This window comes from Thrips palmi, unplaced genomic scaffold (genome assembly GCF_012932325.1).
Source record: "Thrips palmi isolate BJ-2018 unplaced genomic scaffold, TpBJ-2018v1 HiC_scaffold_10, whole genome shotgun sequence".
NCBI classification, from domain to species: Eukaryota; Metazoa; Arthropoda; class Insecta; order Thysanoptera; family Thripidae; genus Thrips; species Thrips palmi.
This window is the reverse complement of record NW_023144621.1, coordinates 609,747-633,960: the sequence shown is the minus strand read 5'-3', so window position 1 is coordinate 633,960 and position 24,214 is coordinate 609,747. Positions and strand designations below refer to the sequence as shown.

The 24,214-nt window shown below is 44.0% G+C and overlaps 3 protein-coding genes across 4 annotated transcripts in view; 2 read left to right on the top strand and 1 right to left on the bottom strand.

The window, feature by feature from the left end:
- Nucleotides 1-656: 656 nt before the first annotated feature.
- Nucleotides 657-1,031, bottom strand: LOC117646867 (uncharacterized GMC-type oxidoreductase Mb1310-like). Its single transcript, XM_034388164.1, has one exon. The coding sequence runs from the start codon at nucleotides 1,011-1,013 to the stop codon at nucleotides 825-827; it is 189 nt and encodes a 62-aa protein (XP_034244055.1). The 5' UTR covers nucleotides 1,014-1,031; the 3' UTR covers nucleotides 657-824.
- A 728-nt stretch (nucleotides 1,032-1,759) lies between these two features.
- Nucleotides 1,760-24,214, top strand: part of LOC117646678 — a 586,045-nt gene continuing 563,590 nt past the window's right edge. The window contains exons 1-2 of one of the 2 annotated variants that reach the window (XM_034387798.1): nucleotides 1,760-2,137; nucleotides 3,333-4,034. In XM_034387798.1, the coding sequence (XP_034243689.1) occupies nucleotides 1,848-2,137; nucleotides 3,333-4,008 (966 nt within the window). In that variant the 5' untranslated portion in view covers nucleotides 1,760-1,847 and the 3' untranslated portion in view covers nucleotides 4,009-4,034. Of the gene's footprint in view, nucleotides 2,138-3,332; nucleotides 4,104-24,214 lie in introns of those variants that run through there. The other variant, XM_034387795.1, reaches the window with a different exon arrangement.
- On the top strand, nucleotides 18,233-23,991 carry LOC117646846 (zinc finger protein 728-like). The gene is made up of 4 exons (XM_034388109.1): nucleotides 18,233-18,360; nucleotides 22,034-22,132; nucleotides 22,206-22,392; nucleotides 23,403-23,991. The coding sequence occupies exons 1-4, from the start codon at nucleotides 18,275-18,277 to the stop codon at nucleotides 23,436-23,438; spliced, it is 408 nt and encodes a 135-aa protein (XP_034244000.1). The 5' UTR covers nucleotides 18,233-18,274; the 3' UTR covers nucleotides 23,439-23,991.

The window sequence follows — 24,214 nt, the reverse complement described above, 5'->3', positions numbered from 1 at the left end:
CTTCACGCGCTTCCTATACCGTTGCCGCACTGAAAAACCAAACATGGTGTAGACGACACCACTGGTGTGGTCAAATGGGTGCCATTTTGACCGCATCAGTTGGTGTGGTCTAGACCACGTTTGACCACGTTTTGTTCTAGACCACGTTTGGTGTGGTCTTTCGCACCAAACGTGGTCTAGACCACACCAACTGATGCGGTCAAAATGGCAACCATTTGACCACACCAGTTGGTGTGGTCTGGACCACGTTTGGCTTTTCAGTGCGCCCCCTGGCCAGGCCACCCGTCTAAAAAACAAACTAATTGGAACCAATCTGTTTTCGGCTTTCCTGTTAGTTAGGATCTCGGAGAGGTCCTTCACAAAGTGAATAAGCCTGGGAACAAGTTTAAGTAAAACGTGGATCGAATTCAGGAAGTTTAAGCTATCGCCGTGAAGCTTCTTATCACGGCAGCTACAAGATATTTTTCAGGGCATGCCTCCTAGGCCGAGAGCGCCCGTCTGGGTAGGCAGCCACTCGCACGCGAGTGTCTAAGAATTTGCCCACCCGCAAGGCGTTGTTGCGCTGGTTGAGGTGTAGAAAGTGTTTGCTTTCTCTCAAACTCGTTCGCCGATTGCAAACAAAAGTTACAAAGTTACAAAAGACTAGCAAAAGTCTCTCAGTTTTCAAAAAATCGTATTTTTCGTATGTTAAGGTGGCACATTTTACAGGGGGGCCACGAACGGCTTTATTTGTACCTTTCGGCCGGTTATCTAAGTAAATTGCAGAGTATTTTAAATTTTTTGTTGATTTGCCTCGACTCTGAGAATGCGTCTGGCTACGGCGCCTACGGCCAGTCGGCCTTGATGAGGTCCGCGGCGCGCTCGGCCAGCATGATGACGGGCATGTTGGTGTTGCCGCTGGTGAGGCCCGGCATGGCCGACGCGTCCGCCACGCGCAGCGCGTCCACGCCGCGCACGCGCAGCGCCGAGTCCAGCACGCGCCCCATGCCGCAGGTGGCCGCCCAGTGCCACATGGTGCTGGTGCTGCGCCGCGCCAGGCACAGCAGGTACGCGTCCGACCCGAAGGCCTCGTCCCTGCCAAGAGGGGTACTTAGTATACGTCTAGACAAGCGCACTGTGAAAATTTGTTGTCACTTTATGACAAAAAAAGTAGATGATATTTTCATCACTTTCACACGATGACAATCTCGTCACAAATTGATAATATTTTCATCAAAGCCCCTTTACTTTTTGCATGGGCGTAACAGCAATGTCTTCAATTTTGTTTCATGACATATTGTTAAGGAAAATAAGCACTGAAATTGTCTTCAAGTGACGACTTAAATTTTCACAATGCAAGCGTCTCTAGAAGTACACTGAGATTCCAAACGCTATGAGTATAGCACGTATGGTGCAATGCGCTGTGATATCGCACCATACGTGCAATGCCACAGCCATATTGCACCTTTGGTGCAATGCTTCCCGAAAAGGCCCTATGCTAATGCATGGGAAATGGGAGGCATTGCACTTCACGTGCAATGCTTTTGCATTGCACCAATTGACGCTATACTCATAGCGTTTGGATTCTCAGTGTAAGATAGACAAGTATTAACTGGCAGAGCAGAAACAAGGCAATCGTAACTGCCAGCGAGCAGACCCAAGACAATCCTAACTAAAAAACGGACGTAAATGTTGATGTCATTGATGATTTTTATTTTCAATTATTGTCAGTAAAAAAAAATTAACACTTCTAAGAAAATTAAAATCACACTTCTTTTTAACAATGTAATTCCCCTGTTGCGTCATTTCTCGCGCTCAGCGTATTTTACGTTTAACCGTGGGTGTGATTTCTATCTTTTCACCAAGGAATGGCAGTCCTCCTGGACGGGTCTGGCCGTGAGCTGCTGTGGTTGACCGTTCTATGCGATGGAACACCGTGCGTGTCTACGATGCTGTCCGACCCGGCAGTCATGCGCTTCGTGGCTCCGCGCTGCGGGAGGCTGACCATGCTGGTCAAAAACGTGGCCATCGCCCCGGCCTGCTTTTTCAGTCTCCATCGACAGCTGATGGATCCGGCAAGTGCGTGGAACGATGCAGCCAACAATCTCGTCAACGACTTCAACGTGATCTACGTAGGCTGGCAAGAGGAAGTGTCCAGGTGCGTCCGACTTGTGTGTTTTTTTCCTTAACTTTTAAACCTTTAGAGACAAAGTCTAGGTGATCAGAAAGGATGCAAACTGACTGCGTAGTAACTGTACCGATCTGTACACTTATCAGACGGTACAACCCCCTTCCGTCAAGAATTACATGAATGTGACAGCTAGCTTTGTGTAAAGACGCCACAAATAATAGAAAACCCTAAAATTATGTTATCAAGCGGCAACTTTAATGTGTGTATGCACAGTGAAAATGTTCCTAACGTTAAGTACTAATAATACATCTTTTTGGCTGAGCGATAGCGAAGCCCGTTACTCAGGTGGGGTTGAAAAGTTTTGTCTGTCTGTCTGTGTGTCTGTCTGTCAGCACTACTCCTCCTGAACGGCTCGGCCGATCTGGCTGAGATTTTGCACACTTTTTGGGTATGTCCTTGGCTCGGCACACGCGAAATTACACTATCCTAGCTCAACTGGTTCAGTTTTTATAGCCGAAAATCACCTAAAAAACGGCGAAAATCGAGTTTTCTGCCGGCAAATATCTTTTGCCTTGAAGAAAGGGGGGTCAGGGGGGCAGAGCCCCCCAGCCCCGGCAAGTTGAAAAGTAACAAGGGTCAAGATCGTGTTATCTGTGGATGAAGCAACTCTATCTGGAATGAAGGGGGGTCTGCGGGGCGGAGCCCCCCAGCATGCAACAATTTAGAAGTAACCGACGATGGGCAAGCCATGGCCTGCCGAAGGCAGGCTAGCGCCGCAGGCCAAGGTAGGTCCGCCAGGCGCGGATTGGAGGAACAGGCAGCGAGACATCGCGAAGCCTGTTACGACAAGACGCGGTCTGGCGTAAACCTACCTTGTAGTAAAGAAGTCAGTTAACTCTAGTTGAGAATGCAGAGGCTGCGAACTGACTCGTTGCAGTCAGTCCTTTACTACCTAACGCACCTGGGGTATAAATCGATTCATGTCGTCCCAGGGGCGTAAACCGTTTACACCCCGTTATGGCGTGCTGGTAAAACTAAAGCGTGGTATTACCTTCTATCTAAATGCCTGGGGCAATTTCCAGAGTGTGCTTCATTTCAAGCGTAACGTCTTCAAGCGTCACTTCATGCTTGACTCGAGCATAGAGTCACGCTTTAGTTTTACCAGTGCTTTATACCTACGATTGGTCATTCATGCCGAAAATTGAAAGCGGGGCGTTTGCAGGGATGCGTCGACGGGGCGGGCGATGCTGGTGGAGCCCACTCGGCAAGACGACGGGCGCGCCGTCCTGGTCAGCGACCCCGCTGCTGCTGCCGCGCCCCGCACCAGGTTCCGCCTCTCCGTGTCGCCGGCCGCCAGGGACTGCTGCAGCACGCCGACGGACCTGAGCCGCGCCACGTGGCAGCGAAAGACCGTCCCGCAGGCCGCGCCCCCGTTGAACGTGATCCTCGCGAGGGCGACCGGAGGTCTGCTAGACCTGCAGCTCCACCAGTCGAGCCTCATCAGCGAAGTCAAGGACCAGATTCGGTGCCGAACCTGCGTGTCGTTCGAACGAAACGGGTTGTTTTGGCGCGGCGAGGAGCTCCAGAATGCGAGGGCTGTTGGTGATTACCCGATCCAGAACGGCGACTTACTCGAAGTCAAGCCTGCGGGCGGCGTACAACCCGCAACCCCGACGCCGGGAGCCCTCCGCGCGGTGCCGTTCGTGTACCCCGACGCGCAGCACTTCCCCGACGACTTCAGCCTTCGAGAGGAGTCACGGGCTTCTGGCTGCCCCACGCCATACACGGCAGCGGCCTCCTTGACACCAGGGCAGGGGCCAGAGAGCGAGCCGAGGCCCAGGCACGACCAGCGCGGCCCCCACCTCATGTTCGAGGTGTTTTACCATTGGCCATCATAGCAGCTGATTTACAAAATCTGATGCTTCTAGAAGTTTAATATTTTCCATTTTACATGTTTTGTATCTGCTCAAACTACTTTAATTTAACTGTCGCTACATGATGTATCTCCACTCTCGAACACATACTCTCAGCCTCTTATTGACTTTATCGCCAGTAACCAGGAACTTTTAGCCAACAACAATAATACAGTATGTAGTATTTTCGTCTATAAAACAATTTACGGGATAAAATTATCTAGGATTTATTTTGGCCAATATGAACTTACAAAAAAAAGATGAGAACGAAAGAGAAAAGTACTGATTACTGTTGAACAAAAAACCAGAGGTAGTGTCGACAAAATGCCAATACCATGTAGTAAAAAAGACAAAAGGGAGTCTGAGAGTGCAAGTTCAGTGTCACAAAAGACTTTTCCGGGCAAAGCTTCTTGTCCAATGTTCGAATATTTTCACCGCCACACTTTCAGATCCAGCTGGCGAAATGGCATTGAACTCGGTAATGTCGATACTCCAGTTAACACAGAGTTTAATTCCCTTTCATCATTAAACGAATGAGACATTTTGTCACGTTCGTTTCAACGTGATGTCACTTTCCTGGAATGGACGTGTTGGGCACTGCCCAAAAACTTTAGCCTGAAAGGGTCTATTCGGAAGTGGGAGTACGGAGTACAATTAAATAAATGGCTGAGCGAAATGCTGTTAAAACAATTTAATCATTGAAGAAGGCATGTCCGTGAGAAAGGCTGGAAGACAGCATGTACATTGAATTACAGATCTAATGCATATTTCTACTCAACTGATGAAGATGTCAGGCCCCCAATGATTTACATCACATGGACCTCCCACGGGGTGACTGAACAGAGTGAATTCAGTTTCTTCTTCTGTTAGCGGGAAAGGGCAGTGGCTACACTCGATGATTTCTTCTTCTTCTTCATTCGATGCAACCAAGACTATAAGATGCAACCGCGGGTTCCTCCGCATAAGCATACGCACTCGCTCACTGTGGATTTGCTCGTGCGTGAACTCCCGAGACGTGCACACCTCTAGCTCTCGAAGGTTTGGCAGCACTCGCCCGTCCAGCGCCTCCAGGAACTCGTCCGACGGCGCGCCGTCAATTTTGAGGTATCGAAGGTGCGGAAGTCGATGGAGAATACTGGCCAGAGGCTGCAGTTGCAGTGGAGGGTCCCAGTCGACAGATGGAGTATCGTCCTCATGGGCGACACAGAACTTCAAACTTCGCAGCGTTGCAGGTGATGCCCCCGTGCCGCCCAGGGACTGCACCAAGCTCACCGCGTCGTCGTCGTCCGGGTTCTCGGAGAAGTCCAGCACCAGCTCCTCCAGCACTAAGACCGCCGAGCTGAGGAACGCCCGGACCCCGGGCAAAGTATGCCGGTTCGAGTCGGTCAGTTGGACGTCCAGGTGGAGATTCTCCAGTGACGGGCACGGCAGCAGAGAATGCATGTCCTCCAACAAAGGGCAGGTAAGGTCTCGCAAGCGGGGCAGGGACGAGAGCAGGGACGCCACGCGAGCTCCAGGCGAATCTGCCATGAATGACACCTCCTGGTAGACAAAGAGTCAGCGTTTCAGCACAGAGAATTTTAAGTAGCACACGCCCAATTTCATGAACTGCATACAGGTTTTGTCTAAAAGTGAATCTTGTCACGTAAATTTAAAAATATTTAACTGTGAACAAATTTCGTGAACAAAAGCTGTGAACAATTCATCCCTTTCCGTTTGGTTTCAATATCGTTTTTACAGAAGCACTGTTTTTGGAGTGAGACACCCCCTTAAAAACACTGTGATCTCCGTTTTTTTAAGGGGGACTCTAGTGAAACTTTCAGGCAGGCTTTTAAATAATCACAGAAAGTTGAAACTTTGCTCAATTATTAGATTCATTATAGTGAGTTCCGAAAACAAAACTCAATCCAAAATGTTTGACGGTCTCTGAAAGGGTCTAGGACAATTCGTCCCCGAAAATTGGTCCCCGGACTATTCGTACCCCCCATTTCGTCCCCGGGACAATAAGTACCCGACACTGTTCGTCCCCCAAATATAACTGGTCCCTAGACAATTTGCCTCTAAACACACTGAAAGAAAAAGTGTGGATAGTACAACAAAAGTACAACAAAAACTGTAGAATGAAAGTACAACAGGGATTTAGAAAGTACAACGAGAATTGTACAAACCACAACGATCCCTCACAGCACTCGTCATGCCGGTTCCATTGTACTTTGTACAACAATTGTTGTACTTGAAAAGTACACTAAATCCCTAAATTTTCATTTGTTTATTTCAAAACTGAAAGAAAGAACAGGTGCAGCAAAAGACTTTTATATATTTCCCGTCACGTTGTGGCCGATGGCGCGCAGGTAGCACAGGATGCCGTCTTCCTCGTTGTCGTAGCTACTCACTAAAAAGTTTCTAGCTGATTCGCTCCTAGTGGTGCAAATTTCGCACTTTCGCAGTGTGAAAATGGACCACTCCTGGAGGTGCTAATTTTGCACTACAGAGTGCAAAGTAGTAAGTCGGTAGCACTCCCCAGTGTAAAGGTGGAACCGGGGTAAAAAACCCCAAAAGGTGCAAACCCCCCCCCCCCCCCCCCCCTAATAGTTGATTTTTACTTTTTGAAGTGCAATTGAGTAACTCCCCCCCAAGGTGGACCGAGATCTGGGAATGGGTCACGGATTCGGTTCAAACTTTGGGGTTCAATAGGTACCACTAGGACCTATCAACCCACAAAGGAAAGTTGGCGAGCTCAAACAGAACCTGAGATATTTGCATTTTCTAAATTTGACTAATTTAGCGTAAAATTGTCGCTTTCTGACTTTTTTTTTTTATGGTAATAGTTGTTTGCTTAGTTCTGGCTTATGTTTCTTCTTTCTAGTCGTAAAAAAGAAAAAAAAAGGGTGGTGGGCCAATTTTTGTACGTTGCTTGGTTTGGCCTCCCAAAGCAATTTTGTTGAATTCATCGAAACTCTCATACCCAAAATACTCCACTTTGGATTTGGCCCTGATACGTCTCATTTCATTTCTTTTACTCCAATAAACAATTGCTATGTAGTCCCTAGCACCAACAATTCCATGTAAGCCAGAAAAATCAAAAACCATTTTCAATTTTCTACTTTGACCTATTTTGGGCACTTTTGTCAAGATTGGGGCTTCTACATGATTTTTGGGTACAGGAAAGATCCTCCCCTGCCCTAAATTTAAATATATAAACCAAAAAAAAGAGCCCCAAAATTTGCACAAAAAATTTATAAGGAAATTGTTTCGAGCAAATTTTGCAAGTTTACGAGGGGTGTGAAAAATTCAAATCGGGGGAAAAATGTAATGCTTCACCCAAAAAGTGGATTTGTGGTTCATTAGTTAGCTTTCTCAAGTAGGTTTGGTGCCCTTATAACCCTGAGAATGTTCCTCCTTGATAATCAGAGTTAAAACCCTTTTTTGGTAGGGGGTTTTGGACTTACGATTTCAACTCATCAAAAAAGTAATGATCCATTTATTTAGGTTGCTTGCAATATGTAATTTTAAACCGCTTAGTCTCAATAACTGAGCCTGGTTTCTTTTGGGTTTGAAAATTTTTTTGAGACCAGCCAGATGACTAAGACTAAGCGGTTGAACTTACACGTTGCAAGCAACCTTAGTAATGGATCATTACTTTGTTTATGAGTTGAAATCGTAAGTCCAACAACCCCATACCAAAACGGGGTTTTTTAACACTGATTATAAAGGAGGAACGTTCTCAGATTTAAAAAGGGCACCAAACCTACTTGAGAAAGCTAACTAATGAACCACAAATCCACTTTTGGCTGAAGCATTACTTTTCCTCCGATTTAAATTTTTCACACCCCTCGTAAACTTGAAAAATTTTGCTCGAAACAATTTCCTTAAAATTTTTAGTGCAACTTGAGTTTGGGTCTCTTTGTTTGTGTTGATACTATCAAAATTGAGGGCAGGGAGGATCTTTCCTGTCACCCAAGATCATGTAGAAGCCCTAATCTTTACAAAAGTGCCCAAAATAGGTCAAAGTAGAAAATTGAAAAATTGTGTTTTTTATTTTTCTGGCTTTTATGGAATTGTTGGTGCTAGGGACTGTATAGCAATTGTTAATTAGAGTAAAAGAAGTGAAATGAGACGTATCAGGGCCAAATCCAAGGTGAAGTATTTTGGGTATGAGAGTTTCGATGAATTCGACAAAATTGCTCGTGAAGGCCAAACCAAGCAACGTACAAAACTTGGCCTACTACCATTTTTCTTCTTTTTTTTTATGACTGAAAGAAGAAAAAATAAGCCCGAACTAACAAACAACTTTTACCCTAGAAAAATCAGAAAGCGACAATTTTACGCTAAATTAGTCAAAATTTTGAAAAATGCAAATATCTCAGGTTCTATTTGAGCTAGCCAACCTTCTTTTCGGGGTTGATAGGTCCTAGTGGTACCTATTGAACCCACAAAGTTTGAACCGAATCCGTGACCCAATCCCAGATCTCGGTCCACCTTGGGGTGGAGTTACTCCTGGGATATTTCGCGATGTTAGGTTCTTCGGTAACTTCGGTAACCGGTCGTTCTCCCCCCGCCAAAAACCCCCAACTTTCGTGCCCTTGACGCGCGTAATTTAAACTTACGCGCCGCATGGGAAACAATAAGAGGCGAGAAACTTCGCACTTTTCCCAGGTGAAACATTTTTGCACTTACAAGTGCACTCACTCACCGACTTAGCACTTTTTGGGGCCATTTTCGCACTTAGAAGTGCAAACCGCTGATTGCACCGTCGAGAGTGATTTTGGCAGTTCGCACTGGCGAAGTGCGAATTTAGCACTGTCGGGAGTGGAATTTGGAAGGGAAATTTTTTGTGAGTAACCGGGCTCGCTTCCTAAATCCCTTTCTTTCCCCGGGTTCCGGTTTAATTTTTTTCTCGTTTTTGAATCGGTCATGACCATAATGCTCTAGTCCCGCCGTCACAAGGCTGGGTTTGTTTACGCCCCGTGGGGTCAGTTTCGGTACCTTGGGTAGAACGTTTGCGTAAAATGTGTTAATTGGAGGTTGGGGCTACCCGGCGATAGGCGGGCCGTGTACATTTCACACGAAACTGACGATCGTGGCAATTAGAATCGTTGGTACTCCGGAGGAAATCTCGACCGGAAGTCAGGGACAAACGGGAGCATCAAAAGAGCGTCGTGAGGCAGTGCGGAGCGGTGGTGGGGGCCGGGGTGGGCAGAGTGGGGCAGCGTGCGCGCGCCGCCTTCACCCCCCCCTCCGCAGATCTCGACCCCCACCACCGCTCCGCACTGCCTCACGACGTTCTTTTGATTCTCCCTTCTGTCGATGACTTCCGGTCTAGGTTTTCCCCGAAGTACCCTTTCAGCTCTAGTCCTATTCTTGTTACGCCAAGATTTATTCTCGCCGTCTTTCGACTTCCGGTTAAGTCTCCATGGAGATGCCCTCGCTGCAGACTGGAAGTTCACGTTAACGGAAGATCTACTGTGTCTTCCGGTGTCGTCGGCCAGCCAGCAGGGGTGTGCGAATCGCTAAATTTGCCTTCGAATGTACTTTGTTTTATGTGGCCCCAGTAGAATCGTATATGCCTTTTTCTCTGAATCAAAGCCGAATATCTCCATAACATCGTCGAACTCTATCTGACTACTGCCACATATCTTAAACGCCTTTCTCTATAAGAAGGTAATTCGAACAATTTGTACAACCCTACTGAATGGTATTCTGTCCTTCAATTATCGAGCCATTGTCACCGTTGAAGTCATTGTCAACGTCTTCACCTCACAACTGATTTAGGAATAGGGTAACTTTAGATCCCTGCCACCGGAAGTCAGCAGTCATAATGGTGGAAGTGGGACGAAAATCCAAGTTTATGAATGGCACGGGCTAACGGGAGAGGCTAAAATTACCGGTTACTGTGAATATTTTTGTTTCGTTTTATTTGGACTGGGATGACCCATCTATAACGTCATTTAATGATATCGATGCATGACGGAATTTTTCTTTTCTTGTTCCAGGTAGAATCAGGTGCAATCTGTCATTGTTGGTACTTCGCTTTTCAAGTCGCGATGGAAGACTCAGACTCCTCAGATGGATCGACGGACGACATGCCGTTGCCTTTACACCTGAGTGATGAATCTGGTAAGTAATGTCTCTCCCACTGTGGAACGGGATTAGTGTGACTTCGTGCTGTTTCGGCATGAATAAAGTAGCGTTCTAAAATGGCATGGCAGAAGTCTTTGGTCTTAAGTTGTAAGGGAGTCATAAGGAATGCAACAAAAGCTAACAAAACATTTCACTGCGCGCAACTTTCCTCCGGGACTTTTTAACTTTTTAACCTGTTTGTCGACTGGTTTCCGGCATCTTGTAGATAAAAAGTGCTATTTACTTTGGGTCACAATCATCCATGTAGCCGAAGGAAAACTCTTTTGAAAACGGAACCAAACATATTTAACTTTGGTTTAAATTAAGGTTTTCCTTGCGTCCCATGCGTGGTTGTAGACTAATGTAAGGATAATCTTTTTAGGCACGAAGTAGCCTTTAGTATACCCAGGATTCAGCCGGCCCGAGGTTCAATTTGTGTGCCTTTAGTTTTTTGGGAAATTTTTTTATACGATTTTAATGAGACTTTGCAGACTTGTAGAACTTTGAAAGCTGATTCTCATGCTGAAATTTGGTTAAAAAGTTGGTGGCCAATTTTGAGAAATTTCTGTCAAAATCGCCGTTTCCATGGCAAAACTCGACTCGTCAAAGGAAAAAAAGGGAGTGGGGGGAGCCGAGCCGGGGGGGGCCAAAAGCCGAGCTTCTTTTGGGGCTGTACAGCTTACTCCAAAAACTGAAATCAGCACGTTCGAAATGAAAAATTTCTTTGACTGCAGGTACACTACAAACCTAACTGTCTACTAAGTACACACTTACAAATGCATGCTTGCAAGTACACACTTACAAACGCATGCTTGGCCAAGTACACACTTACAAACGCATGCTTGCAAGTACACACAAACGCATGCTTGACGCATGGAGTTATACGGCGTCAAGCATGCGTTTGTAAGTGTGTACTTGCAAGCATGCGTTTGTAAGTGTGTACTTGGCCAAGCATGCGTTTGTAAGTGTGTACTTGCAAGCATGCATTTGTAAGTGTGTAGTTGTAGACAGTTAGGTTTGTAGTGTAGACAAGATGCAACAATAGAATTGGTGTCGGTTCGAACGCAGTTTTTGGGTAGAACTATCCAAATAATACTTCTTGTTTGGAGTGTTTTTGGACATGCGCAGTAGGTTTGCAACCTTTTTAAACAGTTTAACCAACTGTAGCATTTGAAATCTGTATTAATTTCTTGTTTTTTCTTTGTTTCCTGCTTATGAAAATTCATAAAACAAATTTTCAATTTTTGTGTGATGACTTTCTAAAAAATATTCACAGGAAATTAGCAAAACAAAAGTTCTTTTTTTCTGACAAACAGTTTCTCAAATATTCCTTTTTTTTTCTGTCAATAAAACAATTTTGTGTTGTTGTGATTCATTAGCACTAGGACCACTTCGCTCCACCTCGCGACTTGCAGTGCTCATGTTCCTCGAACAAGACTCCCCGCTTTTCGAAACCATCCCCCCCGAGTTTATGAATTTTGTAAAACCCAAACCCGTCGTGGTGTTGATACGTTGTAAGGGGAACTATTACACAGAATTGAAGAAAACATGACTAGAGAACCATACCCTTTTGAAAAAGCCAAACAATTCAACGTCAGAAACAATGGATGGGCAGTTTTAATGCGCGACTGCGGGTGCTTTCAGCTTCGCGATTTTCGCAAGGGCGCAGACGCCGAGAAACTAGTTGCCAACCCGTGAAAATTAATTTACTGCCTTCTTTCTGCTAAGAACATTTTAATAATGAGCATTTTAAAAAGATGTTCCATTTTAGAACACTGCGGAATACATTAACTTGGGAAATTTTTTTTAAATTTACCAGCATTTTGATATTGTAAAGTTTAAATTTCGACGGGTGGCACATCGACCACATTGGTACCACTGCCATTGGTAGTCCCCTGAGCCACAACTTCAAAAACCCCACTTCTTTTTCTTTCTCCCCTTTTACACAATAATCAAATTGACTTCGTGACTCCTAGGATTTCTTGAAATCGTATTTTTTATCTTCAAGATGCTGAAAACCGATTGCCGAATTTTAAAGAACTTCTGGAGGAAAGTTGCGCGCAGTGAAATATTGTATGTTTTTTGGCCTTTGTTGCATCCCCTGTACCACTCTTACAACTGTAGCCGAGAGAATTTTTAAAATAAATTTTGTGAAAATTCTGTTTTTATCTGGTTTAGTCTTTTGAGAGCCATTTAATCTACCTAAAGAGGGGAATAAACTCTTAATACGGTACTCCCCCATAAAAATTACTATTGTTGCACTGGTAGCCAACGAATGTGACGTCATACTCGTTCGAATGTGAATTTTGTCACGTTCGTTTGAATATGATGTCACATTCGTTTGAATGTTGATTCGCGTTCAAACGAATGTGACATCAAATACAAACGAACGTGCAAAATTCACACTGCAATAATATGGCAAGCTGCCTTCAGCACCCCCTTCCCCACACCCTAGGTCGCCGAGGAGACCAAAATTTTGGCTTTTACGCGGATTATTTCTTTGGTTGATGCGTAGGCGTTTTTGATTAATTAATCAACTTAAACAATGTGAGTACACAATGTACTATGTACTTGAGGTACTTGCCGTACTGCTTTGATGCAACACTAGAAAAATGACAAGCTTGCCCCCAAAGGGTGCAAAACGTAACCCCCCCCCCCCTCCTTAAACGACTCCAGTTACGTCCCTGTTCGGGGCATGCCTACTATTTGCAGTGAAATGTGTCCCTGTTTTGAGTTAAGCAACATTCTAATTGTAGCTGCGACTCGACCGCTGTTTCCGCCTTTGTGCAGTAGTAGGTGTTTCATGAGACTACTGACGAACGTCGTAATTGTTGCAACATCCGTGTGTGATTGACGCGATTAGGGATAGGGACTTTAAGGTTGCGCTCTCGGAGAGTAGCGTTTGAGTATCCAGTGGCAGTGGCCCCCTTTTTGAGCAATACGACCCTCTGTCTCTCTTCAATCATCGTACCCGGTGCACATGATTGAAAGCGGATTTCCAGTGTTTCAGGCGCTGGAACTCCGGTTTGAATGACGCACTCAAAATAAGGAACGAGTGCGAGTGATTTCTCAGCGGCGAACGTGCAGCGCAGTATACAGTGTACTCTGGATTACTTTAAAAAAGATCTTTCCGGGGTAAGCATTTCTTCAAACTGAAGTGTGTACTCAGTATGCGTCTCAGATGCATACTTGCAAGGACCCCATCTACAGATGCATGCTTAAATGAGTTAGGTTAGGTATGCATCAGTAGACTTTCTCAGCCTATGCATCTGTAGACGCATACTGAGTACACACTTCAGTTTGTAGAGTACTGGAGTATCAACAACAACGAGTTCAATGCAATTTTGCTGCAAGTAGGTTGAGTCTTACAGTGTGGCGGCGCAAAGATTCGGTTATTTGCACAAAAAGCTTAGCCCCGAAAAGGTCAATTTCTGATAGGTGTTTAGATCCGGGTAAAAAATAATTATACTTCAAAACCCTTTTTAACCCAAACCTTTATAGACCTCAATGACTATTTAAGCAATGTCACAGTAATCCTGTGTGCACTTGTAGCGCTCCTAAAGGCAAGTTCATAATTTTTTTGGGCCCAATGAACACCTTATACGGTCATTAAGGGGAGGTTCTGAATATATGCATTTTTCAAATTGAGCCCGAGTGTAATCATTTGTTGCAGATGTGTAGTACTTCATGGTTAATAGTCAAACATGAAATTTAGAGCTAAACACCTTCCTCCAAACCCAGTCAAGAGGTTTTTTCCCTATTTTAGCATAGGCCTATCTTCTAAATTCTCCTACTCAAAGTTTTTGACGTAAACTGATGATCTAGACATTTTTCCTTCTTTGGCTCATATGCAATAAAAGCGTAGCATCACCTTGACAAGGGACCCAACAAATAAATTTTTGGTTACTTTTCAGAAAAAAAAAAAGACAGTAAAATATCAGGATTTTTACCATTTTCTTGAAATTCTAGTGACATGCTGCCCTTTAAAAAACCAGTTTTTAATTTTTCAGGTGGCCACCGCCCGGGGAAAAACCCGGAAAAACCGGGGAAAAAACCCCGGGGAAAAATAAATCTCCTTAAAAAACCCGGGGAAAAAAAACCGGGAATTTCATTTAAAACCCGGGGAAAAAAGGCGAAAAACCCCTGCGCTGCCTGTAGGTCAATTTCTTCTAAAGGTTCAGTCGTAGTCGTCGGTGCCGCAGCAAGGGGTGCTCAACTCAAGATAATCATTGCACGTCTAGCTGGTAATCAGTGAAACAATCAACATCATCCAATAAAATGACAATCATACTTTCGGGGATTCAATCCTTTTGACCATTTTTGCGAGACCACTGCTCCCAAACTATCAGCGGTCAAAGCCTTCCCGAGGCGGGCCATGAAAGAGTAGGGTCTTAGAATAGTAAGGCCGAGGGAGGCCTTTGACCGCAACTAAATTGGATGCAGTGACAGCTCAAAGTCAGCAAAAACCATGATTTTCTGAAATTCATTCACTGTTTGACCATTTTTGCGAGACCACTGCTCCCAAACTATCAGAGGTCAAAGCCTTCCCGAGGCGGGCCATGAAAGAGTAGGGTCTTTAGAATAGTAAGGCGTCGAGGGAGGCCTTTGACCGCAACAAAATTGGATGCAGTGACCGCTAAAAGTCAGCAAAATCGGTGTTTTTTGAAATTCATTCACTGTTTGACCATTTTTGCGAGACCACTGCTCCCAAACTATCAGCGGTCAAAGCCTTCCTGAGGCGGGCCATGAAAGAGTAGGGTCTTTAGAATAGTAAGGCGTCGAGGGAGGCCTTTGACCGCAACTAAATTGGATGCAGTGACAGCTCAAAGTCAGCAAAAACCATGATTTTCTGAAATTCATTCACTGTTTGACCATTTTTGCGAGACCACTGCTCCCAAACTATCAGCGGTAAAAGCCTTCCCGGGGAGGGCCATAAAAAAGTAGGGTTTTTAGAATAGTGAGGCGTCGAGGGGGCCTTTGACCGCAACTAAATTGGATGCAGTGACCGCTCAAAGTCAGCAAAATCGGTGATTTTCTGAAATTCATTCACTGTTTGACCATTTTTGCGAGACCACTGCTCCCAAACTATCAGCGGTCAAAGCCTTCCCGAGGCGGGCCATGAAAGAGTAGGGTCTTTAGAATAGTAAGGCGTCGAGGGAGGCCTTTGACCGCAACTAAATTGGATGCAGTGACAGCTCAAAGTCAGCAAAAACCATGATTTTCTGAAATTCATTCACTGTTTGACCATTTTTGCGAGACCACTGCTCCCAAACTATCAGCGGTCAAAGCCTTCCCGAGGCGGGCCATGAAAGAGTAGGGTCTTTAGAATAGTAAGGCGTCGAGGGAGGCCTTTGACCGCAACTAAATTGGATGCAGTGACCGCTCAAAGTCAGCAAAATCGGTGATTTTCTGAAATTCATTCACTGTTTGACCATTTTTGCGAGCCCACTGCCCCCAAACTATCAGCGGTCAAAGCCTTCCTGAGGCGGGCCATGAAAGAGTGGGGTCTTTAGAATAGAAAGGCGTCGAGGGAGGCCTTTGACCGCAACTAAATTGGATGCAGTGACAGCTCAAAGTCAGAAAAAACCTGATTTTCTGAAATTCATTCACTTTTTGACCATTTTTTGCGAGACCACTGCTCCCAAACTATCAGCGGTCAAAGCCTTCCCGAGGCGGGCCATGAAAGAGTGGGGTTTTTAGAATAGTGAGGCGTCGAGGGAGGCCTTTGACCGCAACTAAATTGGATGCAGTGACCGCTCAAAGTCAGCAAAATCGGTGATTTTCTGAAATTCATTCACTGTTTGACCATTTTTGCAAGACCACTGCTCCCAAACTATCAGCGGTCAAAGCCTTCCCGAGGCGGTACATGAAAGAGTAGGGTCTTTAGAATAGTAAGGCGTCGAGGGAGGCCTTTGACCGCAACAAAATTGGATGCAGTCCACTAAAAGTCAGAAAAAACGGTGATTTTCTGAAATTTATTCACTGTTTGACCATTTTTGCAAGCCCACTGCTCCCAAACTATCAGCGGTCAAAGCCTTCCCGACGCTGCCGCGCCCTGAAAAAGCCCCTTTTGAACCACTAAAAAAACCTAGAAAAGCCTTAATTTGGACCGGGAAATACCGGGAAAAAGGGGAAATTTCTTTTTTGGATTGAGTGCAACCCTTTTTTTAGTGGTCCCGTATCTTACTTATGCCACGGTTTATCAAGAATGAACCAAAGAAGTGAAATATGCCCAGAACATCAGTTTACGTTGTAATACTTTGCGTAGGAGAATTTTTCAAGATACGACTGCATGTAGCAGAAAATTCCCCTTCGACTGGATTTGGGGCTAGGTATTGCTCTCCAACTTCTAATTTAACTATTTACTATGAAATTCTTTAAATTTCATGAATATTGAAAGTGGGACTCAATTTGAAGAAAGAAGATTTTCAGTAGAACCTCCCTTAAAATTTGAGTGTTCTTTTTCACCCTCCGCGAGAAGTGGGCTACCGTAAACTCACCAAGTAACTATGATCGCTTGCCCTATGGGAATCCACGATTAAAGGGAATGGAAGTCTTGGGTTTGAACACAGAATAAGGAATCGTTGTTAAGGGACTAGTTCAGGGGTCAGAACGTTCCCTCTTGACCCCGAGAAGGTTCACAGCCCCCTTCGCAGCAATAAGTTCGTTCATGAAGTGTCTCCTGTCTGCTCCTCCAGATGCTTCGTCGATAAGCCACGATGAATCACTATTTCTGAGTGAAAGTTCTGAATCAGATGGTTCTTCGAAAAGCGACGAGTTAAATTTACACCTGAGCGATGATCCCGGTAAGTAAAAACATCTTACGAAATTCTATGCATTCAAACCCAAATTTAAAAAAAAAACTCTTTATTTTTTTTTTTTTTTTTTTAGAAGACTGTGAAACGCGTGAAGTAGATGACCAGTGCAGAAAGAAGTATGGTAATGTACCTTTGAAATCATAGACCTCTCTCTGCTGGTGAAATGATTTAAAAAGGGGGCGGGCGGGGGTGAATCACCCAGTGTTTTGGTGTACACATGAGTACAAGTTAGTACACCTAATGATAATGCTTATAAATTGGGCATATTGTTAACGTTTTTACACCTTATAGCGTTTCAAACCAAAGACAATACCGAATCCCGTACAAATTTTGGGTTTTTTTCGCTCTTTTAAAATTTGTTAGTACACCGAGTACGGGCTAATATGTGCACATGAGTGCACTAGTGATTCACCCTCTCGAGGGTGGGGGATCACCAAGACCAAAATTTCAGTAAGAAACTTAAATAGACGTCCGAAGCGTCAAATGCTTCCAATCGGACGCATGCCTGAAAACAAATACATTTCGGTTCCAAAAATTTTAAACAAGCAGATCTTTTTAATGAACATTTTAGTTTGAAACACTGCTTTTTTTTAAGTGGGTCGTCTGGTAACCAGGATGCAGTATTATCTGAAAAATTGCTCAAACCACGTCTTGGTACCTCCCCCCTTTACTCCCCCGTGTAACGATATCTGGTCCTCATGGAGCTGTGTTTCATTTTAAAGGGATTACTGAGGCGGTTGTTTCTGTAAAAAGGGACCATCAACTGGACAAAATGGCTGCAAGTATCAACGATTTCCCAAAAGGAACGATGCTACCTACAGGCTCGAAGACTAGCCAAGATAATATCAAGTGTTGACGAAGAGAATGATACTGAATCAATACTTCTTGAACCCGACAAAGTTATCCCCTTCGTTAAAGAAATTGGAGTGGCGTCTCCAAAAGGGAAAGCTTTCAACCAGATTTGCTCGTATTTACAGAAGTCTGACCTCAGCTATTCCCAAAATACTGAAATGTTTACCAGTGTACCGGTCAGAAGACGGAAGGTGGACATCTTCCGCAGTACCTCGAGAGATTCTGGACGTGAGGCAAATGTGCGAAAGAAACTGTCCCACGCATCAGCAGCTGCATCTGTTTCAGCAGCGAAAATCTTGAAACTTTGGAAAAGAATCTGAAGTTTGCTGTGGAAAAAAAATCCTTCTGGATCAAAGAGACTGCAGGGGCGTGGGCTGCAGCTACCAAGGCTCTTTTTGGATCATCGCTGCTGAAAACACTCCGAAGCATGCAGTACCCTGCGGGGTGTTGACGTTCAAGAAATGAGGAAGGAAAACGCTGGATTCACAATTGAAACGGAAAACCTAAAGTTTTCTTTTAAGAAGGCAACAGGGACTCTCTTATCAAGGTACGTTCGTAAAAAGAGGATGGTCAAACTCAGCCAGTCTAAACAGTGAGTAGATTAAAGGGGGGAATACACTGAAAATGGCCAAAAACTGACTTGTGCGATTGCTCCCATACGCGTTGTTGAGCGTTTTTCAAACTTTTCATGTGTCAAGGCCTCACAAAAGTAATCATTTTAAGCCAAGAATGGCGTCGATCGGACGTCAGGGAGCGGAGCAGCAACCAACCAAATTTTCGTCAAAAGTCGAACTGGCGGGCATTCCCTCCGCTAAATGAAGATATCTCAACCCCGTTTGCGCTAAAATGTAGGTAATTGAAGCGGCTATCGCATGAACTAGGATTATGAACATCGAGCAACCGAAAGAACAAAATTTCATCCAAAAACACTTGTTGAGGATTTTGCAAAAATGTTCAAAACATTTTTTTTTTTTCGTAAAATTTTGTACTTTTGATTGTTCGATGTTCACAATCCTAGTTCATGCGATAGCCGCTTCAATTACCTACATTTTGGCGCAAACGGGGTCGAGATATCTTCATTTTTGCGGACTGAGGGACGCCCGCCAGTTCGACTTTCGACGAAAATTTGATTGGTTGCTGCTCCGCTCCCTGACGTCCGATCGACGCCATTCTGGGCTTAAAATGATTTTTTTTGTAAGGCCTTGACACGTGAAAAGTTTGAACAACGCACAACAACGCGTATGGAAGCAATCACACAACTCAATTTTGGGCCATTTTCAGTGTAATGCCCCCTTAAGTGAATGTCAGACAACAAGTTACGGTGGAGCGATAGACCGACAATCGGATCTCGTTTCAGGAAATTAGGCGCTAAAGTTACACATAAATCTAAATTCCAACTTAGCACTGAGATTCCAAACGCTATGAGTATAGCACGTATGGTGCAATGCAGCTGAGATATCGCACCATACGTGCAATGCCTCAGCCACATTGCACCTTACGTGCAATGCGTCCCGAAAAGGCCCTATGCTAATGCAAGGGCTTGGGAAGGCATTGCACCAATTGACGCTGTATTCATAGCGTTTGGATTCTTAGTGATCACACTTGTAAATGCAAACTTAGCAAGTATCATTTCACATGCGTGGGTTGTAGTCATGCGGTGGCATCCATGCAGTTGTAAGTGTGACGTTAGTTCACGTTATTGGGTACTACACTGTTAAAAATAATCGTAAAGTTACGACATTTTTTAGAACAATTATGTCGTTTGTAAACGACATATTTTGTTACGACTTAAGGGGGCTCATACATGTTAAAAGCACTTTTTAAAAAAAAAATTTTTGATGTAGACGGATTAAGATTTTACAATTTCTGTGTTAAAATCCTTTTAGATAATTGAGTAAGCTTCATTTTGGCTTAAGGAAAAGTGACTTTGGACATTTTTTGGAGATTTAGTCGAAACGTTTAAAATTTTGCTTCTCGTAAGATTTTGTTCGCATACTTGCTCAGATCTGTGGGGAAAAAATCAGGGAGACTCATCCCCAATAGTGTCATAGAATTGACTAGAATGGGCTTTATATCTGCAATAGTTTTCAAGAAAAAAAATAAAAACAATTTTTTGTTGAAAAATTTGTTTAAAAAATTGTTAAAAATATTGTTTTTATTTTTTTTCTTGAAAACTATTGCAGATATAAAGCCCATTCTAGTCAATTCTATGACACTATTGGGGATGAGTCTCCCTGATTTTTTCCCCACAGATCTGAGCAAGTATGCGAACAAAATCTTACGAGAAGCAAAATTTTAAACGTTTCGACTAAATCTCCAAAAAATGTCCAAAGTCACTTTTCCTTAAGCCAAAATGAAGCTTACTCAATTATCTAAAAGGATTTTAACACAGAAATTGTAAAATCTTAATCCGTCTACATCAATTTTTTTTTTTTAAAGTGCTTTTAACATGTATGAGCCCCCTTAAGTCGTAAATATGCGACTTGAGTCGTAAATGTACGACATATTTGTCGCTAACTTTGATAGCAACACGTTTCGTTTTAAAACGAATTAAGTCGTAATTTTACGACTTAATCGTAAGTTTACGAACAATCGTAAATTATCTTTGGAATATGTCGTGCAGTTATGACTTCAGTCGTACATTTACGACTCTTGTCGTAAATTTTTGCTATGAATCGTAAAAGAACGACCAAAACATAAATAAGTGAGCAAAATTGTAACTTTTCACCAACTTTTCGGGGATTTCAGGTGTCAAAATATGTAATCGCGATTACGACATTGTCGTAGAGAAATAATTTCTTAGTCGTTCAGTTACGACGAAGCAGTTTAAGAACGATTTCCGTCGCTATGAAAATTAGCGACTTTTTTGTCGCTAATTTACGACAGAATTTCTAACAGTGCTTGCAAGCGTTCGTCAGTACGTGTGTCCCTACAAAGTGTACGTACACCAAAAACTTACCTTCGATTTTGCGCTATTTTCGAACGCAGGTGGTGCCTGCACAACCTGCAGAACTTTGCTGAATGTTCTGAATAATTAATTCAGCATATTTGTACATGTTCAAATTGTTAAAACGGTTAGCTTCGGTTTAAAATTCGGCTTGTTTCGTTCGTCTTGGCACGATCAAAACATTGAACGTAGCCTCCAAAATTTATTCGATGTCCCTACATAAACCCACAACGGAATCACCCTAATTATTAGTTAATTTGATGCATTTTAGAGCATTTTAGGCGGATTCGGTTGGTGAGTGCCCTAGACTCCGACGAAGTCCCGGCCCATAGGCCCCGATACGACCCCGACCCGGCCCCGACCCGGCCCCGACCCGGCCGAGACCCGGCCCCGACCCGGCCGAGACCCGGCCCAGACCCGGCAAAGACCCGGCCCAGACCCGGCCGAGGGGCCGGGCCGGCCGACACCCGGTCGCCCTATAGGGACCCGGCAAAGCCTTGGCCAAGCCCCGACAAGTCCGGCCACGGAGTAAGAGTGCGCCACCCGAAGAGTGGTCTCCCTACACCGTGAGTCCGGACTGTGGCGGGTTCCACCGGACTTACGGTGTAGGGAGACCACTCTTCCGGTGGCGCACTCTTACTCCGTGGCCGGACTCGGGTGGACTCTGTCGGGGCTTGGCCAAGGCTTTGCCGGGTCCCTATAGGGCGACCGGGTGTCGGCCGGCCCGGCCCCTCGGCCGGGTCTGGGCCGGGTCTCGGCCGGGTCGGGGCCGGGTCTCGGCCGGGTCGGGGCCGGGTCGGGGTCGTATCGGGGCCCATGGGCCGGGACTTCGTCGGAGTCTAGGGTGAGCTGCGTCGCGGTGAGCTTACTGAGCTTTGAAAGCAAGGATGACTGATGGGCCACACGCTCAGACCTATATGGACTTTTTTCTCTCTTGTTTAAAGCGGTTTTTGAGCAAACGTAAAATGTACTATTTCTCCTTAACTATGCACAATTTTGATCGTTTTAGGGATATAATTGTCAATAGATAATGTAGAAATTGAAAAGTACATTGCAAATGACATTAAGTCCAGTTTAATGGACTTTAAACATTACACAATGAACAAAATAGTGCATAGCCAAAGAGAAAATCGTACATATTACGTTTGCACAAAAACCTTTATGGCAAAAGATAAAATGTCAATACGAGTCTGAGAGTGCATCTTTGCACCTCTAAACACGGCACTTTGTTTTGGCTACTTTCCTTTGACTAAGCGTGAAATGATATTTTCAGGTACGCCTCCCTCCGGAAACAAAAATTCACTGGAGCCTCGCAGCATTTGTTGGTCAATCTTAAAAAGAAACCACTTAAGATTTCAAACTACATTCCAAGGTATTTGAGCCTCTTATCGTATGCCAACGGGTTTGCAAAACTGTGTCATCAAATTTCATTTCAAAATTTTCAGTTCCAAACCTCCTACTGAGTCAGCCAAACCAAAGTGCTCCATTTGTGGGAAAACTGTTAGTTCTACCAGCTACCTGCAAGTCCACTTGAGAATTCACCTCCAGGATAAGCCATTTGAATGTCGTGTCTGTAAAGCTGCATTTGCGGACAGATCAAATCTAAGGAAACACGTGTTGATCCATGATCAAGTAGGTATTAAGAAGCTACGGTTAAAACCATCGTTTTTTTTTAGGAGGCCCCTGGAAATTGTCCATGTCTTTATATGGGGTACCTGGTGAAAACAGAAGCTGTTTCTGCCGTGGGCGAACTCGTTGCAATCCCAAGACGGAGGGAAACCCAGTTATTCGTATTTAAGCATGTTGCGTACACTTTGTTCTACAGTGAACGATTCTCCATATTATGGTGAAAATGTCCCCTAATATGGTGGTGCAGCTGACTTCGTAACATACCATTAAGAATTCACTGTACCCTCTAAAGATTTTGACGAATTTCGTTGGTATTAAGGAGAAACTCTTCACCATATTATGTTGGTGCAGCCTTTCACCGTATGACATTTACTGTGTATCCGATCTTAGATTTCGAAGTCGTACTCATAGTTCGTTTATCGGACAGAAAAATCGGTTGCACTTTTGCCGCATTTCTCGAAAACGCGCTTGTTGAAATCGAACTCGTAATCGTAATTGTGACTCGGGTGCGTTAGGGGGAAGCTCCAAGGGGGAATCTACGTTGAAAGACATGTCTCTGGAGGAAACGCCGACTTGGCGTCACATTCGCAAGACGGCGACGTCAGTACGGATCACAACAAAAGATAAGCAAGCCGTTGCAAATGCCAAATATGGACAAGCTTTATCAGCTTGCCATTTTTTTGCTCTCAAATTGTCAAGGGCATGCTAACTTAACCTCTTCTTTTTTGTGAATTTTGTAAATTTATTTCGCGAATGGCTAGGCCGAGAAATTTATAAGTTATTCTTAAAGAAACCAAAATTCAAAATTTTATTTTAAGTTACCGTGTTCATCACTTCGCCCGTTTACGATATACAGGCACCCAAAATCTTAGTAAATGTTAAGTTAACACGCCCTGAAAACGGCTTCCAAATTTTGTGGCAAGCAAACTTCTCGCGATGTCTTTCGCGGGCCTGCCCACCTCAATAAGCAAGGATAGAAGCAAGTGACTCTCTAATCTCGTGTTCTTTTACAGGGCAGAAGTTCTGAAGATGTTGACTCACCGGAATAAAGGAGTTCTATGAAATGATCGGCGTGACGTCTGAACTGAAGAACGGGCTCATTTCACTCTAAAATTTTGTATCAGTGTTTTTTGAAAATTATTGTTTTCTATTTTAAGGACGTGCAATCATTTTAACGTTGACAGCAACGACAATTCTTTGTTCTATTCCTTGTTTTGTAAATGCACCGAAATATCATTTGAACTGGAAGAACGGGCCAATTGAAACTTATTATTTTTATATCAGTGTTTTTTGATCTTAGATCTTTCTATTCGAATGATGCTTTTTTATTTTGAATTAGTGTTTTTGATCAAGTTCTTGATATTCTTAGCATGCGTGTTACTAAAGATTAGAGCAATGAAAGCCATGTGTGTAATATAACTTGTTTGAAACGTCCGAAGTGCTTCGGTCTCCTCGAACAACTCTTCGTATGGCCGGTTCGATTCCGGTGCGTTAAAAGGAACAGTTGCACTTCTGTGCACTTAAAGCCAGGGTTTGCGAGTGCGGTGCGATTGGAAATTGTTTTCAGGTCATTAAAAATATTCATTTACATAATTTCTTCAATATCGTGTTTTTGAGCTCACGTCCACCAATTTCCTTTCCATAGACATGAACTCATTTCTTGGTTATCTTATGCCGTGAAAGAAGTTGCCCTTACTACCTACTCATGTTTGCTCATTCCTCTGAGCACAATGTTAGTTTTCCAAATCGAGTCGATAATTTGGATATGAATTACACTCTATGTGACTTGTTCGAAACAGTGATGCTTGATTAGAACAACGGAAAT

Excerpts from the sequence above, each read along its gene's own strand:
- LOC117646867 (XM_034388164.1), bottom strand. The coding sequence starts at position 1,013 with ATGTGGCACTGGGCGGCCACCTGCGGCATGGGGCGCGTGCTGGACTCG.
- LOC117646846 (XM_034388109.1), top strand. The coding sequence starts at position 18,275 with ATGAGGAAGGAAAACGCTGGATTCACAATTGAAACGGAAAACCTAAAG. Across the intron at positions 18,361-22,033 it reads ACAGGGACTCTCTTATCAAG|GTACGCCTCCCTCCGGAAAC; the intron begins GTACGTTCGTAA and ends TGATATTTTCAG. Across the intron at positions 22,133-22,205 it reads ATTTCAAACTACATTCCAAG|TTCCAAACCTCCTACTGAGT; the intron begins GTATTTGAGCCT and ends CAAAATTTTCAG.